Here is a 12,429-nt window from a genome sequence, read left to right on the forward strand (position 1 = left end):
GACTGTGTTTCTACTTTTATACCCTCCATGATAGTGGCAAAAGACAGATTTATACAGCTTAAGTTCCTGCACAGGGCATACTACACCCCACATAGAATGGCCCACATATACCCCCAACTTGACCCAATCTGCCCCAGATGTAGTAACAAAGTAGGAACGTTTTGGCATATGGTCTGGTCCTGTCCCAAACTCTGGCTGTACTGGGAGGAGGTAGCCAGAACTTTAAATAAACTGAGTAGTGCCCGGATACCGCTAGAGCCTCTAATGCTCTCGCTGAATCACCTGGAGGAGGTTGAGGGAGACAGATATGTTAAGCTATGTATAAGTTTCTCCGTTTTATGCCAGAAGGGAAATAATTCTTAAATTGAAGTCAGCTAAGCCACCTACTCCCGATTCCTGACAGAAGTTGGTTAATTCAGTACTGCCCCTAGATAGACTCACCTACGAGAGCAGACAGTCGGCAAATTCAACATAGTATGGTCTGGTTAGAAAGATGCATGTGGCTAACTTTGAAAATAAGTAAGGGTGGGTTGTCCTCCCTGAATGTCATCTCTTCCTCTCCCATCTTCTGTGTAGTCCGTACCACATCACAGGTATTTCCTGTGTATACTTCCTTCACTACACCCCCCGGTATTGGTTTGCCACCCTTCAATGTTTACTTGTTTGAAAATTGGGAGTGTTGCAAAATTATGACATTCTCCAAGACAGTCTGTTATGAATGGGTTTGTGTTTTCTTTTTGAATTTAGGTTCTGTGGTAGATCACAGAATACTGCATACCTTGTATGGAATAGATTTTATTAGTAATAAATTGTAATGTATTTCATGTATATTTTTTGCTGAGTATGTTGTAATGCTGATTTGTTCAATAGACTTTTCTGTTAAAAAACAAACAAACAGAGAAATCCAAACAGCAGAGTAGGGCAGACAAACATGGAGCTTAAAGCACGTGAGAAACACATTGGGGATGATTTACTAAAACTGGATCGTGCAAAATCTGATTAAAGAGGAAGTAAACTGCAGGGTTATTTATCTATTTTTTTCTGGCCTGCAAAGTAAATAATCTGCATAATGTGCTAATATGCATTGCATACTAGCACATTATGTGAAACTTACCAGCAAACAAAGCCCTCCACCGATGCATTGTCACCACTGGAGGACGCATTCCATCGTCTTCCTTCCAGGTCCGCGGACTCCGTGTGACTGGCCAGAGCCATGTGACTTCATTTCCACGCAAGCACATAGGAGCTGACACTCATGGCACAGGGCTCTGAAGGAACAGCACAGGTGGCCGTTTCTTCAGAGAGCATGTGCAGATGGCGTAATGACATATGCAGTAAATATCTCCTGAACGGTGCATGTTTGGGAGATATTTACAGTACCGATAAGTAAGCCTTATCATAGGCTTAACTATAGGTACATTTAGTCTATGGGATTTTTCAACCACTTTAAAGGATAAGTTCACCTTTTTTTTTCTAAATTCCCCATGTACCAGTATACCAGGGTACTTCTTTTGCACCCCTTACCTCATTGTCCAGTTGGCTCCACAAAACATTCTCCATTACTTCCTGGATGGACCTTAGGACATGACCCCCATGACACCCAGCATCATCGCCCCCCCCCCCCCCCCCCCCCTTCCAGCACATTAATACCACCGCTCATCAGCTGCACGTTTTTTTCTATGAAATCAGTGAATGTTGTTCTTACTAAATACACAGCCATAGATCATTCACTTGGCATAGTGTGTGGGAGCTGAAGGATCAGACAACAGCCTATGTGGATAAAGCTGTAAAATTTAAAACAGAAGAAGTATGTCCTGGGTTCTGTAAAGCTCACCATACACTGTGCAGTCTGATTGTACAATCTTATTTAGATCTACCATCAACTATGTAGTGCAAGGGCCTGCCTGATTTGATACAGAGTGATAGGATAGATGATGCATTCTCTTTTTATATAGTTATGGTAAATCTAAAGAAGATGGTAAATAGATTGTATAATCAGATTGTATGGTGTATGGCCACTTTTATAGACCTAAAATTAACTAGTTGTGCTTTTGGTTCAATTAATGGTTAACAGCATACCAAACACAGAAGCAAATACACATTTTGCCAAGTGAAACATTAGTGAAACATGCAGCAAAATGTGCAGTAAAAAACATGCAACCTGCATGCAACCTTTGCAAAAGAAGTACACTAATGGTATATGGTATCCTTTAAGTCGGGTTTGGTCTCCACCCAGAGACTGACTACATCAATCACCTTGCAGGTGGACAAGCACACAGGGTTGAATGCATCAAAAACCAGGATTCTGGAATGAAACCAGTGATGGAGCAGGAGTGCTATTCCCTCCTGACAACTATATTATGTGTCATATTATTGACAGTGTGCACTAAAGGTAATGAGGGATTTAAAACACATATGCAATACATATGTATACACTGTATCAAATATACTCCTCTCTATTGAAATGCAGGTCCCTGTATGTGAATCTATTAGGACTATGGGCTATCCTATCCTGCGCAGTATTGAGTGGACTGGCCATGTATTCTATTTACAAGGATTGCGATCCATGGTCTGCCAAATTTGTGTCAGCTCCAGATCAGGTAAGAAATAGTCAACCCAATAGAACTGCACCTAAATATTTTTTTCTTTCCTTAAGGCTTTAATTGTCTATCAGCCTCCTAAATAGGTGAAAAAAATGTCCATAAAGTGCACAAGATTATGACTTTTCTTTTCATTAATGGCCAATCAGGACAAAATTCCTGATAAATTCTAGTGATTCTTCATTATAAACATGCTCCCATATGCAAAGTGTCCCAAACAGCTGGAGAAAACTCTCACCTTAGTTATGTTTTCTCTTACAGAAAGGATATATCACCTAATTACACAATGTAGCTCTGATCTTCTTCAGCTCCCATTAATTGTAGTATGAACAATAAACCTGTCAGCATTAGCCAGTGGGCCAGTTCTCTGTCCCCTAGAAAAAGATCTGTGCTCAGGCACAGAGAGGAGTACGTGAACTAACAACTAATAATATGTTATATTTTTTCTCAGCTAATGCCTTACCTTGCCCTTGACATTTTGCGGGACTTTCCAGGTCTTCCAGGACTGTTCGTTGCTTGTGCATACAGTGGAACCTTAAGGTAAATTACACTAACCATATTGCATGTCCTATTAATATATGAGTTATATACTGATTATACAATTATACTGAGTATAACAGATCCAAGCTTCATGCTTCATTCATGCTCACTCATATCAGCAAAAATAATCCACATAAGCAAAGGTAAAAACTGTTTTACTGCTGCAGGGTGACAAAATCCATACCAGACCCTTCAGATCTAGCATGTATTTTAAGGGGAACCCGCGCCAAAAAATGGAGTGGGGGTCCCCCTCAAAATCCATACCAGACCCTTATCCAAACATGTAACCTGGCTGGCCGCAGGAAAAGAGGGGGGACGTGAGAGCACCCCCCCTCCTGAACCATACCAGGCCACATGCCCTCAACATTGGGAGGATGCTTTTGGTACCCCCCAAAGCACCTTGTCCCCATGTTGATGAGGACAAGGGCCTCATCCCCACAACCCTGGCCGGTGGTTGTGGGGGTCTACGGGCAGGGGGCTTAACGGAATCTGGAAGCCTCCTTTAACAAGGGGACCCCCAGATCCCGGCCTCCCCCGTGTGAGACCCCCTTACTATTTCACCAAAAAAGTGTTAAAAATGACAAGAGACAGTTTTTGACAATTCCTTTATTAAAGTCTTCTTCTTTCATCTTCTTTCTTCTGGTCTTCTTCCTTCTTCTTTCCTTCCTCCATCTTCTTCTTCCTCCGATCCTCTTCTTCTTGCTCCGGTGTTCTCGTCCGGCATCTTCCTCCGTGGTGTCTCTTCTTTGTACCCCAAAGCATCCTCCCAATGTTGATGGCATGTGGCCTGGTACGGTTCAGGAAGGGGGGGGCGCTCTCTCATCCCCCCTCTTTTCCTGCAGCCTGCCAGGTTGCGTGCTCGGATAAGGGTCTGGTATGGATTTTGAGGGGGACCCCACGCCATTTTTTTGGCGTGGGGTTCCCCTTAAAATCCATGCTAGACCTGAAGGGTCTGGTATGGATTTTGAGGGGGACCCCCACACCATTTTTTTTGGGGTGTGGGGTTCCTCTTAATATCCATACCAGACCTGAAGGGCCTGGTATGGAATTTTGGGGGACCCCCCAAGCATTTTTTTTTCTTAATTTTTTTTTTCTTAATGCTAACATGACCTGTGTGCAAATAGCCTTAAAAAGTCAAGTTGAGAGGTGCGCCTGTTCAACTTATGCAAATGAATCTTGACTAGTGATGGACGAACTTCCGACGGGACGTTTCGCGAACGCGAAATGCGAACGGACCCAAACGTTCGCGAAACCGAACGTTCGCCGCGGGCCCCATTGACTTCAATGGGAGGCGAACTTTGCAAACCTTCATGTCGAATTTGCGGCCACGTGGTAATTATTAGGGGGTAAAACGTAGTCCCACCATCTGGACAATGACATAATACATGTATGAGGTGAATTTGGGATCGATAACTACAAGCATTTTTATTTTATTTGGGAAATTGTTCTAACAATTCAGGACTATGGAGCTAATGAAGGCAATGGAGGAGAGGGAAGGTCAGGGACCAGGGTAGGCAAAGAAGAGGGTGCAGGAGATGATCACCAGCAGCGTGACATACCGGAATGACACATGCACCGTGATAGAGGCATCTGACAGCAGCACCGTAATACAGAGCACTGACAGCAGCACCGTGACATACAGCGCTGACAGCAGCACCGTGACATACAGCGCTGACAGCAGCACCGTGACATACAGCGCTGACAGCAGCACCGTGACATACAGCGCTGACAGCAGCACCGTGACATACAGCGCTGACAGCAGCACCGTGACATACAGCGCTGACAGCAGCACCGTGACATACAGCGCTGACAGCAGCACCGTGACATACAGCGCTGACAGCAGCACCGTGACATACAGCGCTGACAGCAGCACCGTGACATACAGCGCTGACAGCAGCACCGTGACATACAGCGCTGACAGCAGCACCGTGACATACAGCGCTGACAGCAGCACCGTGACATACAGCACTGACAGCAGCACCGTAAGCAGCCCCAGGAGGAAGTCAGCACAGCACAGGGATGGTGTGATCCCCTCATAATAAGAACCCCCAGGAGGAAGTCAGCACAGCACAGGGATAGTGTGATCCCTTCATAATAAGAACCCCCAGGAGGAAGTCAGCACAGCACAGGGATATCATAAGCAGCCCCAGTAGAAATATGACACCGCTCAACCTCTTCAAAGAGGAGGGTAGGGGCATATAGTACGGTGTGCTTTTTTGGGTCAAGGAAGTGAGCCAAATGAATTAAGAAGGTCTGTGTGCTTGATTAAAAAAATAGTTTATAGACATATACATGGTCTACTGGTCACATGTGTTGAATTCCTCCGAGATCCATGCCTCATTCATTTTTAGAAATGTGAGGTAGTTAACACTGTGGTGAGCTAGGCGAGTACGCTTATCGGTCACAATCCCCCCTGCTGCGCTGAACGTCCTTTCGGACAGGACACTGGATGAGGGGCAAGCCAACAGTTCGATTGCAAATTGGGCAAGCTCTGGCCAGAGGTCAAGCCTGCCCACCCAGTAGTCTAGGGGTTCATCACTCCTCAGAGCGTCCACATCGGCCGTTAACCCAATGTAGTCGGACACCTGACGGTCTAGGCGTTCCCTGATGCTGGATCCGGATGACACCTGTCGATGGGTCGGCTGAAAGAATGACCTCATATCCGAAGTCACCAACACATCTTCAAACCGGCCTCTTCTTGCAGGCGCTGTTGGATTGGTACCCGCAAATCCTTCTCTGGGAGTGGGAATTGCTCCTCTGCCAGCGCACGCAAAAGCAGAATGCAGCATTTCTCGAAGCAAGGCCTGGAAGTGCTGCATTCTGACAGCCCTCTGCGACGGCGGTAACATTTCCGCCATTTTGTGTTTGTACCGGGGGTCTAAGTACGTTGCCACCCAGTACTGGTCCTTGACCCTCATGCTTTTTATACGGGGGTCCCTATTAAAACACTGGAGCATGAAGGCCCCCATTTGCACTAAAGTGGAAGCGGTGTGGTGGCCTGGCTCCTGCTCATCATCCAGGATAATGTCGTCCTCTTCATTCTCCTCTCCCCATCCTCGCACAACAGGGATCCCAGAAAGGTTTAAAGCATGCTCTTCTTGCTCCTGCTCATCCGCCCCGGCACCATCCTCCTCTGACTCCTCATCAGACTCCTGTTGTTGACTTGTCTCAGATAGAGTAGCCCCCCCTGGGAATTCATCCAGCATTGCGACTTCCTCATCTTCCCGCTCCTGCTCCTCCACAGCCTGATCAATGACACGACGCAATGCACGCTCCAGAAAGAAGGCATAAGGTACCATGTCACTGATGGCGCCATGGCTGCGACTGACCAGTTTGGTGATCTCCTCAAATGGCCGCAGAAGTCTGCATGTGTCGCGCATGAGCAGCCACTGGCGCGGTGAAAAAAAACCCAGCTCCCCAGAACCGTTTCTTTCGCAGAGTTCATACAGGTAGACGTTAACTGCACGTTTCTGCTGGAGCAGCCTATCAAGCATATAGAAGGTTGAGTTCCATCGCGTCGGGCAATCGCAAATAAGACGTCTGACCGGCAGATGGTGTCGCCGCTGAATGTCAGCAAGGCGAGCCATGGCCGTGTAAGATCTTCTGAAATGGGCCGAGATTTTCCTTGCCTGCCGCAAGATGTCCTGGACCCCAGGGTATTTGACAAGGAATCGCTGCACGACCAAGTTTAAGACGTGTGCCATGCACGGCACGTGCGTGATTTTGCCCTGTTTCAATGCGCTAAGCAGATTGGCACCGTTGTCACACACCACTTTACCAACTGTCAAATTGAGCGGTGTTAGCCACTCATCTGCCTGTGAACGCAAAGCTGAAAGGAGTGCCGGGCCAGTGTGGCTCTTTGCTTCCAGGCACAACAGACGCAGCACGGCATGGCAACGTCTCACCTGGCATGTGGAATAGGTTCTGGGGAGCTTGGGCGGTGCAGTGGAAGAGACGCTAGCAGCGGAAAAGGAGGAGGCAGCTGAGGAGGAGAGGGAGGAGGATGGAGTAGGAGGAGGAGAAGAAGAGTCAGGCCTGCATGCAATCCGTGGCGGTAAAACCAAATCTACACGGGTGCCACGGGTTACATGCTTGACGGCCGTCAGAAGGTTCACCCAGTGGGCAGTAAAACTGATATACCTTCCCTGCCCGTGTTTGCTAGACCACGTGTCTGTGGTCAGATGTATCTTGGCACCGACACTGTGTGCCAGAGATACATTCACTTGCCGCTGAACATGGCCATATAGCTCTGGGATGCCCTTCTCTGAGAAATACTTCCTTCCTGGGACCTTCCATTGTGGTGTTCCAATGGCCACAAATTTGCGAAAGGCCTCCGAGTCCACCAGTTTATATGGCAGTAGTTGGCGGGCTATGAGTTCTGACAAGCCAGCCGCCAACCGTTGGGCAAGAGGGTTATCCGGCGTCATCATTTTTTTACGCTCAAACATTAGGCCCACGGAAGCCTGCCTTTTTGCAGAAAAATGTGAGCTTGGCGTGATGGAAGGTGGAGTGGAGGACAATTGTGAGGAGAGAGGAGAAGGAGAAGTAGAAGACGAGGCTGGACGGTGAGAGCCTGCAGTGTGGCTTTGTGTGTTCCGTTGCTCCCACTGGGCTCGGTGATGGCTGCTCATGTGCCTTCTTAAGGCGGTCGTCCCTAGGTGAGTATTGGGCTTACCGCGACTAACGCGTTGACTGCAAAGATTGCAGATGGCAACGCTATTGTCAGCAGCGGACACGTTAAAAAAAGCCCACACTGCGGAGCCATGTGCCGGTGTCCTGGGAGCGCCAGATGTGACCGTACATGGTCGATGACTCGCTCCTGATACATTTGCAGTCTGCTTTGTCCCTGCTGTGCAATGTAAGTCATTGCTGCTTCTCCTCCCTATCTGCTGGTCCATATCTCCCTCTGAACTCCCCTCCTCTTCCTCTCTTGTGGGCACCCACGTGACATCACTAGACACGTCATCATCAACGTCACCTTCCCCACCGCTATAAGTAGAGATCTCGGAGTAGGCAGCAACACCGGGGACCAACCTCCTCCTTGGGCTGATCTGGGTACTGGCGTCAGACTGCTGAGTAGCGCTTGTTGCTACCTCCTCTTCCTGATCCAATACCAAGAGTGGCTGCGCATCAGAAATGTCCTCTTGATATGGATCGGAAAATAATTCCAGTGACTCAAGCGGAAGGTATGTGGTGGTGGTGGTGGTGGTCGTGTTGTTGGTGGTAGTGTCTTTGGGGGTGCACATAGCAGAGAGTGAAGAAGAGGGTGCAGATCGAGAGGATGAGGAGGGTGCAGAAGAGTAAGGCTGAGCGAGCCACTCAACCAAGTCTGGTGCATCCTTTAAAGTAATTGAACGCACCTTCTGCAACTTCCCACTTTGGCTCAAGCCTGTTGCTCCTGCCCTACCCCTACCACCCCTGCGGAAGGGCCTGCCTCTTCCTCTGCCTGTCATTTTTTAAATGACCCTGTGACAAAACTCTTAGTCCCTATACCGATGAAGGACTGCTGCAGTATAGGGCAGCGGTCAGCAGTGGTGCACGTCAACCCTATCTATTGTGGACCGATAGCGGTCCTTACAGAACAGCAGACTGGAGCGCACTCAAGCCTATGTACCGTAGCACCCTATACCAAGTTACCAGTCCTTATAAGAACTTTTGTGGACCAAGCAGGTTGTGTATTAGTGTTTAGCAGACTGTACGTCAGTCCCTATACCGCTGAAGGACTGCTGCAGTATAGGTGAGCGGTCAGCAGTGGTGCACGTCAACCCTATCTATTGTGGACCGATAGCGGTCCTTACAGAACAGCAGACTGTACCGCACTCAAGCCTATGTACCGTAGCACCCTATACCAAGTTACCAGTCCTTATAAGAACTTTTGTGGACCAAGCAGGTTGTGTATTAGTGTTTAGCAGACTGTACGTCAGTCCCTATACCGCTGAAGGACTGCTGCAGTATAGGGCAGCGGTCAGCAGTGGTGCACGTCAACCCTATCTATTGTGGACCGATAGCGGTCCTTACAGAACAGCAGACTGTACCGCACTCAAGCCTATGTACCGTAGCACCCTATACCAAGTTACCAGTCCTTATAAGAACTTTTGTGGAACAAGCAGGTTGTGTGTTAGTGATTAGCAGACTGTACGTCAGTCCCTATACCGCTGAAGGACTGCTGCAGTATAGGTGAGCGGTCAGCAGTGGTGCACGTCAACCCTATCTATTGTGGACCGATAGCGGTCCTTACAGAACAGCAGACTGTACCGCACTCAAGCCTATGTACCGTAGCACCCTATACCAAGTTACCAGTCCTTATAAGAACTTTTGTGGACCAAGCAGGTTGTGTATTAGTGTTTAGCAGACTGTACGTCAGTCCCTATACCGCTGAAGGACTGCTGCAGTATAGGGCAGCGGTCAGCAGTGGTGCACGTCAACCCTATCTATTGTGGACCGATAGCGGTCCTTACAGAACAGCAGACTGTACCGCACTCAAGCCTATGTACCGTAGCACCCTATACCAAGTTACCAGTCCTTATAAGAACTTTTGTGGAACAAGCAGGTTGTGTGTTAGTGATTAGCAGACTGTACGTCAGTCCCTATACCGCTGAAGGACTGCTGCAGTATAGGTGAGCGGTCAGCAGTGGTGCACGTCAACCCTATCTATTGTGGACCGATAGCGGTCCTTACAGAACAGCAGACTGTACCGCACTCAAGCCTATGTACCGTAGCACCCTATACCAAGTTACCAGTCCTTATAAGAACTTTTGTGGACCAAGCAGGTTGTGTATTAGTGTTTAGCAGACTGTACGTCAGTCCCTATACCGCTGAAGGACTGCTGCAGTATAGGGCAGCGGTCAGCAGTGGTGCACGTCAACCCTATCTATTGTGGACCGATAGCGGTCCTTACAGAACAGCAGACTGTACCGCACTCAAGCCTATGTACCGTAGCACCCTATACCAAGTTACCAGTCCTTATAAGAACTTTTGTGGAACAAGCAGGTTGTGTGTTAGTGATTAGCAGACTGTACGTCAGTCCCTATACCGCTGAAGGACTGCTGCAGTATAGGTGAGCGGTCAGCAGTGGTGCACGTCAACCCTATCTATTGTGGACCGATAGCGGTCCTTACAGAACAGCAGACTGTACCGCACTCAAGCCTATGTACCGTAGCACCCTATACCAAGTTACCAGTCCTTATAAGAACTTTTGTGGACCAAGCAGGTTGTGTATTAGTGTTTAGCAGACTGTACGTCAGTCCCTATACCGCTGAAGGACTGCTGCAGTATAGGGCAGCGGTCAGCAGTGGTGCACGTCAACCCTATCTATTGTGGACCGATAGCGGTCCTTACAGAACAGCAGACTGTACCGCACTCAAGCCTATGTACCGTAGCACCCTATACCAAGTTACCAGTCCTTATAAGAACTTTTGTGGAACAAGCAGGTTGTGTGTTAGTGATTAGCAGACTGTACGTCAGTCCCTATACCGCTGAAGGACTGCTGCAGTATAGGTGAGCGGTCAGCAGTGGTGCACGTCAACCCTATCTATTGTGGACCGATAGCGGTCCTTACAGAACAGCAGACTGTACCGCACTCAAGCCTATGTACCGTAGCACCCTATACCAAGTTACCAGTCCTTATAAGAACTTTTGTGGACCAAGCAGGTTGTGTATTAGTGTTTAGCAGACTGTACGTCAGTCCCTATACCGCTGAAGGACTGCTGCAGTATAGGGCAGCGGTCAGCAGTGGTGCACGTCAACCCTATCTATTGTGGACCGATAGCGGTCCTTACAGAACAGCAGACTGTACCGCACTCAAGCCTATGTACCGTAGCACCCTATACCAAGTTACCAGTCCTTATAAGAACTTTTGTGGAACAAGCAGGTTGTGTGTTAGTGATTAGCAGACTGTACGTCAGTCCCTATACCGCTGAAGGACTGCTGCAGTATAGGGCAGCGGTCAGCAGTGGTGCACGTCAACCCTATCTATTGTGGACCGATAGCGGTCCTTACAGAACAGCAGACTGTACCGCACTCAAGCCTATGTACCGTAGCACCCTATACCAAGTTACCAGTCCTTATAAGAACTTTTGTGGAACAAGTGAGTTGTGAATGTTTAGCAGACTGCAGCAGAAGGGCAGCAGTCAAGTATAATATCCTTTCTATATTTGGAAGAAAGAATATTATACATGTACAAGCCTATTACTGTACCACTGATACCAGTCCTGAAAAGAACCTTTGTGGAACTAATAATAACAGCAAGTCTTTAAAATTACCCTCACTGCCTGACAACACTGCTTCCTTCCTGTCCCTATACAAATTGGCAAAAAAAGAGAACGATTAGTGGTTACTGGAACAGCTCTTTTGTGGACCTTGATAGTAACAGCTAATGATGATGATGATGATGATGATGATGAAAGACTAATCTGGCTGTCCCTGTAGCATACACCGTCCTTTCCCTTTCTCTAAACTAACAAAAGACACTCAGGCTGCTGCAAGAATCAGCAGCACAGCAAACCTATCAACACCTAACACCTATACCAGTCCTGAAAAGAACTTTTGTGTACCAAATAGCTAGTGGTTTATCTCTCCCTACTCCACACAGGAACCTGTCCCTATCGTAACAGAAGAAAGAATGTAAAATGGCCACCGGATCGGGTGTATTTATAGGTTAGGGGGAATGTACAAGTGTCCATGTGCTGTCATGTCTCAATTGGCTGTCCTGTATCACATGATAAACGTGTCACCAAAGGTTAAAGTTCTTGTATACATTAAACACGTAAGTCCGCCGCGGCGAACGACGGAAAAAGGCGTTCGAACGTGCGGACCGCGAATGTCGGAAATTCGCCGCGAAACGACCGCCGGGCGAAACGTTCGTCCATCACTAATCTTGACATTTACTAAGATTTTGCCGGTGCAGTGAACCAAAGCACTTGAATGTGCGCAAATGCCGCTTGCTCATGCGCAGTGCATAAATTGACCTTGCACCGTTCCAAGTATACTTGCAGGCGCAGCAAGCTTGCTCAGAAAAAGTTACTTTTCCATTCTATTTTGGGCATATTTGTTACTTAGACAGTTATAGCTATACTTCCTCACATCACTCCCATAATATTGGCACTTCCAGCTTCTTTTAATTCTGAGTTGAAGAATGTGTGCCCCAGGTCTATAGCGGCACACAGATCGCAGCTGCCCTGCGCCGGCATGCTAATAGTAAATGGGGAATTGCGCTGTGTTACAGGCGCAAATGCTTTGTGAATACGAAAACGGCCGTTACACATCGGCATGCGCCACAACTCATGGCGCA

The 12,429-nt window shown here is 47.8% G+C and overlaps 1 protein-coding gene across 1 annotated transcript in view; it reads left to right on the forward strand.

Moving 5' to 3' along the window:
- LOC143962799 (sodium-coupled monocarboxylate transporter 1-like) overlaps window positions 1-12,429 on the forward strand; it is a 57,652-nt gene that overhangs the window by 23,044 nt on the left and 22,179 nt on the right. The window contains exons 7-8 of the mRNA XM_077472260.1: window positions 2,471-2,600; window positions 3,052-3,140. Of these exons, the coding sequence (XP_077328386.1) occupies window positions 2,471-2,600; window positions 3,052-3,140 (219 nt within the window). The remainder of the gene's footprint in view (window positions 1-2,470; window positions 2,601-3,051; window positions 3,141-12,429) is intronic.

This window comes from Lithobates pipiens, unplaced genomic scaffold (assembly GCF_037356315.1).
Source record: "Lithobates pipiens isolate NorthernLeopardFrog02 unplaced genomic scaffold, aLitPip1_a1.2 Scaffold_8, whole genome shotgun sequence".
NCBI lineage: Eukaryota > Metazoa > Chordata > Amphibia > Anura > Ranidae > Lithobates > Lithobates pipiens.